The following is a 14,344-nucleotide window of genomic DNA, read 5'->3' on the forward strand; positions in this document are numbered from 1 at the left end:
AGACAAAGAGCCCAGATTCTTTATGCAAGGCACTGCAACCCGTTCTTACCTAATTTTGATCAACTCAGGGATTACCTCACCTTAGGGGAAGTTAAACTGCTGAGTAAGTAAATACTCACCATGTACTCTTTCATTAGGATTCACCTGCAGAACATTTATGACCTGTATGGACAAACTTGTTTCCATGCAAGACAATTTTGGGATATCTTTTTTTCACCTGTATGAAGCATTCTGCATGTGATACTTCCATTGCAGTGGGGTTTATTTCTATGATTTGAATTATATTACGTTTGTCATTGTTATTTCTGATCTAAAATACTTGTTGTCAAATGCACTTTTTTTTTTAGTTGTTGCAGGAGCTCTGAGCTTGGTTATGTTGTACATGACCTATCAAATCAAGGGCTGCATAATGCAACAGCAGCTATTTTGTGATGAAATATTGTAACTACAGTCATAAAACACTCACCTGTGAACAGCAGTCAGACTTTAAAAAAATCACTCAAAGGGGTATTTGCACCTGAACTCCAACACAATATGCAGTAGCACCCTGACAGCCACTATTTATGATGTATAATATAATCCACTATCTAATCCCAACCCTGCCCAACAGTCACATATCATCACATCCACTTTCACCTTCAAACTTGTGCCCACATCCTATATAAAACTACTCTTAAACTTAAATCATGCTCTTCAAAACCAGTACCTAAAAATAGCAGCCAGTAGCATTGCCTGTCCTGTCTCAATTCTTATAAGTAGGTCACACCAGGAATCCCAATTTCCTTCTCTCTGGAAAAAGTCACACATTGTCCTTCAGCACAAAAAATGAAATTCAACAGACATTAATAACTTTAGACCTACAGCAATCTTATCTCCCCTCAACAAAATACTTGAAAATGTGTTCAGAAACAATTACTAGACAATCTCCTGCAGGAAACACTCCCATACACTACACAATATGGCTTCCACCCATCCCATAGTACTAGCACTGCCCTTCTAACCAATATAGATACTGTCTATAAAACTAGAGATAATGGCAGACTTGTCTCTTCCTTATTTATAAACTTGTTTAATGCCTTTTGCACAGTTTGTCACAGCAAACATCTCCTTCAAATGTCCTCACTAGGTCTGTCTCAGTCCACCCTTCTGTGGTTTAAAAGTTACCTCTCTAACAGGCATTAGTAAAACAGCACTCCACGCTGTCTCTCCTCACCTGCCAGTCATCACCGTTGTACCACAAGGCTCTATCCTTGGATCCTTGGTCCCCTCCTCTTTAAAATTTATACCAGCACCCCCTATACTTCCACAAAACAGGCCACCCTAATAAAATACGCAGATGATTCCTCTCTCATTTGCTCATCTGACAACACGGTACACCTCACAAAAATTACTCAGGTACCTTTAACAGCCACTGAAACATGACTTTGTAACTCACAACTCATGCTCAACCCAAAAAAGACGAAACTACAGTTTATTTCCCCAAATCCCTCCCTCATGAAAAAGCTAAATTTAAAGTTCTCTCTCTTGATAATACAACCACTGAAGTCACTTCTCATAGCAAACTATTAAGGGTGATAGTGGATGATGATCTTACATTTCAACTTACATAGACAAAATTGCATAAGAAAAACTCATAAAAAACTAGGAATGCTTTACAGAGCCAAAAACTTTATCACTGGAGCAACTAAAACAAATGAGCACCTGGAAAATAAGACCCCCCTCCTACATAATGAATACAAAACACTTAGAAATAAGGTAAAAAAGCTCATCATCTCTGATCGACAAAACTACTTCTCCATCCTCCAAAACAGTAACAAAACAAATCCTCAAAAATTCTGGAAAGGTATCTCTACTCTACTTAACCCCAGCAAACCAGGCACCCCCACCCCGGACCCTAACGCCCCTGATTCAGACTTAGCTACCCAATTTAACTCATTTTTTATTGAATCTATTTCCAAATTAACCTCTTCATTCTTTAACACCACATTCTCCAATCTACCCCCAACCTCCCATACCAACACTCCACCCTGCACTGCTACCACTCCCTCACTCTCATCCACTAACTTTCCACCCTCCACCTCTCCTCCTACTCTCACTTCCTCCCCATCTTCTCCCCCCTAACACCCCCTCTCCACACTCCCCACTATTCTCATTAAAACCCATACCCACTTCTACTATAAAAAAACTCCTACAGAAACTAAAGCCATGCACAAATGCTTCTGATAACATCCCTTCTTACTTTCTTAGCATAGCTGCTGATGCACTTGCCTACCCCATTAGTATTCTAATCAACCGCTCTATCCAGGAAAGTACAGTTCCCCAAATCTGGAAAAAGACCTTTATCATACCCTTACATAAAGGTGGCAACAATAACAGTGTGACTAATTTCCGCCCCATCGCTATCCTGTCTCCAATCTCTAAACTCCTAGAAAAGTGTATCCAAATTCAACTCCTACCACATCTCTTAGATAATCACCTACTAACTCCCACACAACATGGTTTCAGACCTGGTCACAGCACTATGGCAGCCCTCCTCTCCTTCCTTGAAACTGTAAACAAAGCCCAGGACTCTGGACTTATTGTCTCTACCCTACTACTTGACCTCTCTAAGGCCTTTGACACTATATCACACAGCCTGCTTTTAACGAAACTCTCAAAACTTAACCTATCTCCTTCATCTTTGAACTGGCTCACCAGCTACCTATCAAATAGGTATCAAGCAGTAAAATGGAAAAAGGCAACCTCCTCATTTCTAAATACCCCAACCAGAGTTACCCTAGGCTCCATATTAGGTCCCCTCCTCTTTAACATATTCATAAATGATTTCCGTAACTCTATCCCATTCTCAAACATTATCCAATATGCAGATGACTCAACTATTATCTGCTCAGCCTCATCTATCCCTACACTCCTCAAGCTTACTCAAGACGCTTTTTTATAGGTTCATAGATTAGTACTAGGCTAACTGCCCTTGTGAGCACTTTTAAGCCTAGTCAATTATCCCCTGTGAGATTCAAACCCTGTACCTTGTGTTTGTAAGGCAAACACCTTAACCATTAGGCCACCCTCCCTGGTTAACCACAGAGCAATGGATGAAAAGAAACCACCTAGCACTCAACGCCTCTAAAACCAAATTAATGGTGTTCACCCCCTCTAAAGTCACCTATTTCGATAGTAACACATTCTCTATTACTAGTCAAAACAACACACCTCTGGAACTGGTCTCAGAGACCAAATTACTTGGTGTCCAAATTGATAACCAGCTCAAATTCAACTCCCATTTACAACTAAATATAAAAAAAAAACATCAAAAACTTGGTATGCTCTATCGGCAAAAGCACTACCTTACACCTGCAGCTATAATCACTCTTTCTACTTCCTTTCTTATCCCCTCACTTCTCTATGGAGCACCACTTCTAACTAATATACAGTCCTCTCTGAAAACACAACTCTCCTCCTGCTACAACAAAATCGCCAAGTTCGCTACCAGCCACAAAGTCCTCCACCCACCACTGTTCCTCTCTCCAACAGCTACATTGGCTAGAACTACCCAAGCATCTCACCTGTACTCAACTAACTCTTGCACACAAGCTCATTTTCAACCCCTCCCTCTGTCCCTCCCTGTCTTCTACCTTTAAAATGCACCTACCTGATAGAGTATTAAGGTCTAACAACCAAAATCTATTAGAAGTCTACAAACCAACTCGTCCCCCAGGCAAAAATCTTCTATCACATGGTTTAGCACGCCTCTGGAACTCCCTACCTCCATCAATTCGTATCACCTCCAACCATTTTATTTTCAAAAAATCTCTTCATTCACATCTAGTATCCCAGTGGGAATGCTCTTGCTTCCACCCCACATAACTAACACTGGTAATTCCATCTTCCTTTCCTTCCCCTATTTACACCTGCAATATTCCCTTAGAATTTCTCCTATCTCATACACTCTTAGTGTTATTGTATCCACTAGAATACACCACGCTGTACCCCTTACATGTAGGATTCCTAATATGTAACTGCACTTCTCATTAATTACTTTGCAACATTCCTTCCTAGTTTGTACCACCTGTAAGCTACATCACTAGTTTGTATTATTTGTAAAAGTTTCATCTCTAGTTTGTATTAGCTGAAATGTTTCCTCTACTACTTTGTAATTGTTTGTTTGAATCTTTTGCTCTTGTATAATTATCATGTTTAACCTATTGTAACTTTGATTGTTTGGAGCTTTTCTCCCCAGGACTCCATTGAAAATGGGTTCTTTTTGGCCCAATGGACTATCCTGGCAAACCAACTGCAAATAAAATAAATAAAATAAAACTACATTTTCCACTACTTATCTGCTCCCCACTCTTCTTTATGGTGTTCCCATCCTTACTAACCTCCAGGCTTCACAAAAATTAAAACTTGAACAATGCTACAACAAAGTTGTTAAATTTGCAGCACATACCCATCTCAGAACCCACCACTGTATAGCACTGAAAAGCCTAAATTGGTTAGAACTGCCACATCAGCCAACATACACACAACTTCTTACCACCTATAAAATTATCCAGCATCCATCTGCCAGTCCAGCACTAAAAAACTTTCTATACAATTATGTTCACAGTTGCTCTATAAGATTGAGTGAACAAAAATTCCTGTTTGTCTAAAAAACTAGCAAATCTGCTGGGCATTGTCTATACTCATACAAGGTTGCTAAGACCTGAAACTTCTTAACTGTATCCATCAAGTCTGTAAGCTCCCTCCCAGCTTTCAAAACCACTCTGAAAGACTTCCTAGATAAAATCTGGCTCTGTTCTTGCTCAAAACCAGGATAAACTATATCCCTAAATGTGAATAAGTACCTTTTCATTCCTTATACCTCCATACTCTCCCTTCTTCACTTACTTCCTTACTGCTAATTTTCTTCCCTGACTTTCTCTCTAAATATACCATAAGCCTATTTTTCCCTCACTTCATATTGTAATTCTTATTTGTATTACACTAACTTAGCTTTAGTTTCTCTACAAACTTTCTAAAATTTCTCTAAATATTAAATGATTGTCATATAGCTTGTATCAATTCTTTACCGATGTTTTTATATCATGTCTAATTTATTGTAATTATTTAAACTGTAGATGTTTTTGTTTTATTCTTGACGATTATAAAATTGATGTTTTTAAAATATTTTATAATAATTTGGAGCTTTTCTCCCAGGGCCTCTGCTGGAAATGGAGTTTGACCCAGTCAGACTTTTCTGATAATCAAATGTGAATAACTAAATGAATAAGTAAATAAAATAAACTTGAAAATCATTTAATCTCAAGTAAAGGAGAAATCCCTAGTAACTAAGCTTGCAGTAAAGCCCAAATTTACAATTGCCCCAAAGCACTTTCTGGTTAAGTGACTTGCTCAAGGTCACACAGCCAGCATATGAAGGCTAATGGAATCTAACTCTGTACCACAGGGAATAACTCATTAACAGCTAACAGCTCTATTCCTCTGCACTAACTGCCAAACTGTTTACTTTTAAGTGCATGACCACATGATCCACATCAGCTGAGTGACCGCTTATCTAAGAAAGATGAAGGCAGTAGCGTAAATTAAAGAATCAGTATTGATATCAAAATGGCCTTCAGCTCAACAGTACTAAAGACATTTGAAGCAAAGATAGAGCATGTGTTATTGGAGGTGTGGAGAAAGAGATGTGCAGACCAACTGCCTGATGTGCAGTCTACTGTTTGATTTTTGAAGGACAGTGAAACCGTGTGATGCTTCTAATTGAAAATAACTATGGGCCTTTTCCCTCTGTCCAAAACTGGAAGAATGTGATGATTTTTTGAGTAAAGAAGGCATGGTTCTTCACATTTAATTTTTTGCAGACTTTGTTGTAAAGATTTTTGTAAACCTTTACCTGATTCTGCACCTGTAATTTCTTTGTTGCACCTTTATTGTACACCTGTTGTCATGAACATGCTGTAAACATAGGAATACCAATGTCAAAGTACATTCCTGTCTTGGATATGATGATATTGGGGCTGCAAAACAACTGTACAAAAATAATAATAAAAAATAGGATACAAGCATGTATTTGAATTATTTTGGGAGCAATTGCAATATTTTTTTCATGATTATATGTTGTCTTGACAGCTTACTATTGAGCATGGCATTCGCCAGTTTTGATAGTAGCATTTTGTGTTATTAATTTTCATAATTAATCATTAGAATGAGTGGATTACCAGCTATTGTTTTGTTCACATTATTAAATAAGACTGCAGTTTCTCACTATTTAATAATGTGGTGGTTAAAATTAAATATTTTGAAGTCTTGATTTGAATGTTGACATTTATTCCTCCAGAAAACCACCACTGCCCTAAACAGGAGAAAGATTTCTTGGAGCATTTTTAATTCACTCTCAGTGTCCTTTTATTCCATTAAACCTTTGATTTTTTAGATGTCTCTTTAAGTTACATATCTGTTTTAGAAATGACAGTATTGAGTTAAAGATGTAACACAGTGCATGTATAATTAAATCCAGGCTTGTTGAATACAGTAATGTAATATCTCCATTGCTGCGCTAACCACTAAAATGTTTTACCAGATTATATAAGCATGTGCAGTGATATTGTAGCACTGGATACTGGTTGAAATGAAAATTTTGTAAAGAGAAGTAATAAATTTCTTACTCCAGTTTGTATGTAGAGGTAAATCTGTATATAAAGTTAGCATCCACAGATGGTAGAGTCCTTTGACCTGTAAGTAGAATTGTTTTTTTGCATTTTACAAGTTACTGAACAAGGCATTTTCCTAGTTTTAGAGGGAGGGAGAGGAAGAGAGATTTGTACATTTTCTGCAGCTTATTATCAGTGCTTCAAGCCTCCATTTAATAAGCTGCTACTGTCATTGGACAATAAGCCCCAGGAACAGAACGCAATGATGTGTTAGATGAGAAAAACAGGATGAAAACATTACCCATTTTACTTCATAGGCCCATTATTTGTATTAAATTCTGAATCTATTTCCTCAGGATAGCTCACTGAGAGCAAAATTATGTCTGTTGTGATCTTTTTGTTTTCCACATTAAGCAGCTTTGAGAACAGCAGTCTGGGGTTAAATGCAGTAGTTTTACTGGAATTTGCTGGAATTTGAAAAAGATTCTTTCAATTTTTAGATTTGTACCTTAAATAGTAACATACCCAATGAGTTTATTCCATTGTTTTTAACAATGTAACTGTGTATTTACCTCTGCTACATTGTGTTTTGTTTTCTTAATTCCACAGAATGGTTCAAGTGAAAAGAGAGAAGTGAGGCACTTTCAGTTTACAGCATGGCCTGACCATGGAGTTCCGGAACATCCAACACCATTTTTAGCCTTCCTGAGACGAGTCAAAGCCTGTAACCCACCTGATGCAGGACCTATGGCTGTACACTGCAGGCAAGTACAAGTAATGCATTCTGAGTTTTAGCCAAGTTAGTCTTATTTACAGGAAGACTATAAACTTAAAAGGATAAAAGGCATTACTGGAGCACATTTATATCTGTCTTCCCATTTCTGTAAAGCTGGTTCTTTCCATACCTGCCTAAAGAGTTTGGATTCTTTCGTATTTTTCATGTTATATTAAAATATTAGCTAAAAGAAGAAGAACTTTGTGCAAGTAATGTGAAGTATTCTGAAGTTGTTGTAAAAATGATGGTGCCTAATAGTGTTTTGTAGAGTTAATGAAAAGAGAATAAGACAAACTGTAACTATGGAGATAGAGATAAGGCAACTAGAAACAAGAGAGATAAATGGGGAGACCTGGTATATCAATACTCTGTTGTAAACCATCCACCACCTCAATGCAACAGGCAGGACTCAGGAGCTGGATTAGGACAAAATTAAAGACTGAGCTAGAAATAAGGATGTTTTTGACAGGTGACCAGACTGAAGCATTACACCAGCCAAGGTGTGTAGAAAAATCAGGCTAACTGAAATGGCATAAAAGGGATCAAATAAGGAAATAGTTTGAAGCAGAAGGGAAGAAGCCATGGTCTGCATATAGGTCATGCTAAGGGATCTACAGGTTAGGGCTGTGCTTACAGAGAATGACATTATAGTTGAGTGGATCATGTTGGCCATAGGAAATGAGCCACTCCTGATCACAAAGGCCGGACTTTGCTATTGGTGTAATAAAAGGTCTTGCAAAACAGGAGGAAGGCAAAGGAGTGTGGAGGAGCTATGAATTATAATAAAAGCAGGTGATTTAGTGGTATGGAAAATAATTGTGGAGAATATGAGGAAATTAGTATGGTTCACTAGAAAGGACCAATTAGGCATAAAAGAAAATGAAAAAGTACAGGAACAAGTATGTTGTTCAGTGTGAGAGCTACATCATGACCAGAAGCAGCAGTGTGTGTGAGGAAGAACAAGGAAGAAAGGAAATATGGGCAGCCAGTAGTTTGGAAGCTAGAAGGAAGACAGAGACAGACCTTCTTTCAATAGGCGAGACAGAGAAGGCAGCCAGGAAATAGATGAATTGCATGCCCTCCTTGTGTTTGTGTGGGTTTCCTCTGGGTGTTCCAGTTTCCTCTCACATTCCAAAGACATGCAGAAGGTGGATATATCTCTCTAAATTGGCTGTAGGTGTGAGTGTGAGTGTAAAAAACAACCACTGCAGGACAATCTACCCAGCAGTGTGAACACTGTCTCTAGATGATGGCCATTGTTGATGTGACACCCCAAACCCATGAGCAAAAGTTAGGGTCAGGAGTGGATGGATGGAAGATGGGAAAATCAGAAGTATAAAGAAACCAGGGAACATAAGAAAGATAATTTTAAATTAATACTTTTTGTCAGTGTTCAGTAAGGAAAAGCAATGTAGGATAATACTTTTGGAGGTTAATGCAGAAGAACAGAAAATGTGGACAGATGAAGTGATTAACAGCTTAAGGAAATAGGGAAGAGAAAAAGGCATTAAAGGCATAAGAGTTCTTTCTGCCCATTGCTATTAAATAATCACTGAATAAAATACTCCCACTACTCTCCCAGAAGCCAGAACAGCAACATTCTAACAATAGTCTCTCCCCTTTTGGCCTTGCTGCAGACTACAATTCCTTTACTAAAATTTCCCCTGGTCTGTCCCCTTTTGGCCTTCCAATAGGTGAAACTTCCTTTAAAACAATTGTCCCTGATACTTGAAATTGTCTCCAAACACAATCTAGCAACTAACTGAAGCCATAGCTCAGAAATGCACTAGAAGTATGCCAAGTGACATGTACGAGTGTACCTGCTTTATAGACAAATGGTAATCTATGTCTGTCAGCTATGATGCTCCATCTTGTACCTGCATACATAAGCCATAACTCCTAAAGATTTTCATCATATAGCAGAGCGACTTCCCTTCAGAGTGTAAACATGTAACTTTAGATGTTCTTCATCTCACATTGCTGCAGTCATAACCTGTGGGTAGTCCACTGTCCTCGGTCGGCCCGAATACCAAAGTGTTAGGCTGGCGTCGGTCATGGTCGCTCAGATCTGACGTCAGTACACCGTGGTATTAAAGCGCATGACCGACGCCATATCCTCAGTCTTTCTTGCCGCATGGTCCGAAGCAGAAGCAGCGTTTTGCAAGTGCCGTTCGGCGTCCTGAAATTTTCGTATTCTGAGTTTCAGACCGAAGACCAAGTTGGGCTAAGTACCCCGTTGGGGAATATTTTTGTCTTTTCTTGCCTCATTTAAATCCGGATGTCAGAAAAAGTGAATAATTGTATTTCTTGTGGGAAACAGATACCTCATAGGGATTACCACTCTCTTTGTATTCCTTGCTTGGGGCCTGAGCACGACGTAGTCGGGTGTCGCTTTTGTGCTAGATTTAATAAGCGCACCATTAAACGCAGGTTAGATTGTGCTAGGCTTGTCTTCGGTAAGCGGTGTAATTACAATATGCCGTCGGATCCTCCGACGCCCGCTACCGCTAAGAAGCGTAAGGAAAAATCGTTAAAGTCCAAGCAGGATGAGTCGTCCATTACGGACACCGATTCTTTAGAAACTACGGTGGAATCTGTGGATCCAGCCAAGGTTTCAGCTGAGTCTCAGGGGGAGCCTTTAGTTTTGCAGGATGTGGCCTCTCAGGAGTCGGGTCAGACTGAGGGGGCCTCTCAGGTTTCTGTAGTCCCTCCTTTGCATAAGGTGGTTAGGCCTTCTACTTCTGTCTCTAAGGTACCTTCCAAGGTCAGGCCTGGTTTGTCTTCCTCTGGCGTCAGCCCTAGTTCTGCAGGTTCTGTACCTAAAAAGCATATGCTGAAAATGGCAGAAGATTTAATTACCTTAATCAGGGGTTCCTTGCCCCCGCCAGATAAGAGGCCTAGGGTAGAGCCAGAGGTGGAAGGATTGGAGCATTCTTCAGATTACTCGGAGTCTTCGGCTGAAGACATTCAGGATTTTCCTCCTTATTCTGATTCAGATGCAGAGGATTCTAGTCCTTCTGCTTCCCCCCCGGAGGATTTTTCCTTTTCTGAAACCCTGCATTCCATGAGAGAGCATTTTAAGTGGGAAGGTCAGGATTTCTCAGACTCTAGAAAGAGACTTAGGGAATTTTTGTTTTTACCACAGCATAGGCCCTTGGCTATACCCCCTGTTTTGGATGTTGTTAAGGATGTTTTCTCTGAAGCTTCCCTTAATCCTGATTCTTTGCCTCCTGCCCCGGTCAAGCCTGACAGGTATTACAGAGTGCCTGAGGCTCATAAATATTTGTATAAAAGCCCGAGAGCTGACCCAGAAACTATTAGCCAGGGACCTAAGGGAGTTAGGGCTTCTGTTGTAAAGAATCCAGTTCCTATGGATAAAGATTCTAGAGCTTTGGATAGGTGGGGTAAAAAAGTGTATACCTCTTCCACTCTAGCAATGAGGGCTTTGAATTGCCAGTTTCATATGCTGAAGTACCAGAACTTTCTCCTGAGTCAGTTGAAATCTAAGGTAGATGCTTTGGCAGAGGGCATTGAGTGTAAGGAATTGCAGGATTTAGTTCATGCCTCTGATCAGGTGGGTAAGCATTCTTTGCAGTGTGGTTTTGATGCTCTTCAGGCCTCTTCCAGGGTGGCTGCCACTGGATCAGTTATTCGTAGGCACGCCTGGCTTAAGGATCAGAATTTGTCAGAGCATGTTAAAGCTCGAATTTTGGATGCTCCCCTTCAGTCTGAAGTTCTGTTTGGTTCTCCTGTGGAGTCAGTTTTGAAGAAAATGGAAGACAAAGCTAAGTCTATGCAAACAGTTAAGGATTTTTACAGGTGCAGCCCCTAAGTTTAGCAGAAATTGGCCTACTAAGGGATGGGCTTATCCTTCTTCTGATTTACAGTCTAGGGGCAGATCTAGACGTGGTAGGGGCAGAGCTCATGCTCAAGGTTCTTTTCGGCCTAGGACGTGGAGTTCCCCTGCACAATCTTCAGGTGAGGGCAGGGGTCAGCCTTTTCGTAAACAGACCCAATGACCTGTATCTCCAGCTGCCAGATCCCTCCTGTCTGGCAGCTCCTCTGGGAGGAAAGTTGGCACATTTCAGGAAAAATTGGCTTTTAGTCACTCAGGACAAATGGGTGTTGGACATTATAGATCGAGGCTACAAGTTTTATTTTCACACCTTGCCTCCTTTCAAAGGCATGCCAGACGTTCCTTCTCAGCAAAAGGTGGAGGCTCACAAACAGATTTCTTTACTTCTCAACATGTGGGCTATCCAGGGGGTACCTCCGTCAGAAGTAGGCCTAGGATTTTATTCTCGCCTGTTTCTTGTACCAAAGAAAGGAAACACTTGGAGGCCAATTCTGGATTTGTCTATTCTCAACACATACCTGGACATTCCAAAATTCAAGATGTTAACTTTGCAACAACTTCTGCCTCTATTAGGCAAAGATCACTGGATGGTAACTCTGGATCTCAAAGAGGCTTATCTTCACATTCCTATCAGGCCCAGCTGCAGGAGGTTCCTGCGTTTTCGGGCTGGGACTTTACATTATCAGTTCTCTGCATTGCCCTTTGGCTTATCTACTGCGCCTAGGGTGTTCACAAAGGTCCTGGCACCAGTGATAGCCTTCTTAAGGTTAAGGGGAATACAAATCTATCCTTATTTGGACGATTGCCTGATTCTGGCTCAAGACAAAGTCGAGTTACTTCACCATCTACAGTATGTTATGGCAGTATTAAGGTGCCTAGGGTATTCTGTGAACGAAACAAAGTCCAGTCTAGTACCCTCTCAGGACATGTGCTTTCTGGGTGTGAGACTGAATACAGCTTCTCAGATGGCATTTTTGACCCCGGACAAACAAAGAAATCTTACCCTTTACTTCCAACAATTGTCTCTACAGTCCAGGCTGACTGCAAGGACAGTCCTTCAAGCCTTGGGGTTCATGGCATCTTGTATTCTGGTGCTTCCCAATGCCAAACTGCATATGAGGAAGCTACAATGGTATCTCAAAAGCGTATGGACTCAACACTGCCACGATTTGGACACTGTCATTCAGATGATACCTTGCATCCAAAGGAATTTTTGTGGTGGGCTCAGGAATGTCACCTAAACAAGGGACTCTCTGTGACCCGACCAGAGGCGAGTCAGATCTTAACGACAGATGCCTCAGACATGGCCTGGGGAGCACACTTCAATGGAAAATGGGTTCAAGACACGTGGCCTGCCAGACTACAACATTTGCATATCAACATGAAGGAGATGTTAGCAGTCCAATTTGCATTGATGGCTTTCAAGGATTTACTTCACCCAGGACAAGTGTTGATTCAGACAGACAACACAACAGTCATGTGGTACATCAACAAGCAGGGGGGTACCCATTCGTACCCTCTTTGCAGACAAGCTATGATTTTGTGGGAGACTGCTCTCAGTATGCACCTCACCCTTCAGGCAAGGTTTCTGCCAGGAGCACAGAACTCCTTAGCAGATGTTTTGAGCAGACAGATGGTGGATCCCCACGAGTGGAAATTGGATCCTCATGTCTTTCAACAGTTGACGGTGGCATGGGGGACTCCACACATAGATCTGTTCGCTTCTCCACTGAATTACCAACTGCCAAAGTTTTGCACAAAGCTGTTTCACCCAAAGGCTTGGAAAGTGGATGCGCTATCATTCAGTTGGAACAACCTTCACGTTTATGCATTTCCCCCTCTGCCTCTCCTTCCCAAGGTGCTCCTAAAGGTCAGGCAGGACAAGCCTTGCATGATTCTGATAGCTCCAGATTGGCCACGGCAGCACTGGTACCCTCTGCTGAGGACTTTGGTACAGGAGCCTCCTTGGCCTTTGCCATTAATTCCACACCTTTTGTCCCAGGCATGCAATCATTTCCGCAATGTCAGGATTCAGTCCCTGCATCTGACAGCCTGGCGTATTCTGTTTTAGACCCTGAGGGGTCGCAGCTTCCTCAACAAGTTCTGAATGTCATTTTGGAGGCCAGACGGCCTAGTACAAGGAAAGTTTATGCAGATAAATGGAGGAGATTTTTTCTTTGGAGCAAAACAAAGAGCTTTGATGTTTCAGTGCCTAATTTGGGTGTTTCACTTCAGTATCTTACAGAATTATTAGACAAGGGTTTGTCTTTCTCCTCTGTAAAAGTTCATGCTGCAGCCATTTCTGCTCACTATGACTGTGACCCACCATTATTCTCTCACCCTTTGTTCAAGCAATTTCTTAGAGGGGCAAAGAACATAAGACCCCCACGTAGAGCTCCTACTCCTTCCTGGGATCTCAATTTTGTGTTGGAAAAACTCACTTTACCTCCTTTTGAACCTGCAGCTACTTCAGAGTTGAAGTTTTTGTCTTGGAAGACTGCTTTTTTGTTGGCCATTACATCTGCTAGAAAGGTATCTGAATTACAGGCTCTAATGGCAGTTGAACCCTTCCTGATATTTCATAAGGATAGGGTCTCACTACGTACTAATCCTACTTTTATGCCTAAAGTTGTTTCTAATGTGGCCTTAAACCAATCTATTCATCTGCCTACATTTTATGCTGATCCCCAAAATAAGGGGGAGAAAATTTTGCATTCTTTGGACATTCACAGGCAGTTACGTTATTATTTGAGCAGAACTAAAGGGTTCAGGCAGTCCCAACAGTTATTAATTTCTTTTGCCTTGGGATCTCAAGGAAAACCTGTTTCAAAACAAACTATTTCTAAGTGGATTGGGCATTGCATTGGTTTCTGTTATTCTCATCATGGCAAGGAGGTTCCGGCTGGAATCAGACCTCATTCCACTAGGGCTACTGCCACTTCTACTGTTTTTTAAGGGGAGTAGCTACTAAGGATATTTTGGAGGCAGCTACCTGGAGTTCAGTGCACACTTTTTCTAAACATTACCATCTTCCTCTTTATTCCAAATCTAGGGCTGGGTTTG

At 40.8% G+C, this 14,344-nt stretch overlaps 1 protein-coding gene across 2 annotated transcripts in view; it reads left to right on the forward strand.

Moving 5' to 3' along the window:
- Positions 1 to 14,344, forward strand: part of PTPRD (protein tyrosine phosphatase receptor type D) — a 6,523,893-nt gene that overhangs the window by 6,374,194 nt on the left and 135,355 nt on the right. For both annotated transcript variants that reach the window (XM_044061085.1, XM_044061086.1), the window contains one exon: positions 7,260 to 7,414. In XM_044061085.1, the coding sequence (XP_043917020.1) occupies positions 7,260 to 7,414 (155 nt within the window). The remainder of the gene's footprint in view (positions 1 to 7,259; positions 7,415 to 14,344) is intronic.

This window comes from Protopterus annectens, chromosome 2.part0 (genome assembly GCF_019279795.1).
Source record: "Protopterus annectens isolate FY-2018-M chromosome 2.part0, PAN1.0, whole genome shotgun sequence".
Taxonomy (NCBI): Eukaryota; Metazoa; Chordata; order Ceratodontiformes; family Protopteridae; genus Protopterus; species Protopterus annectens.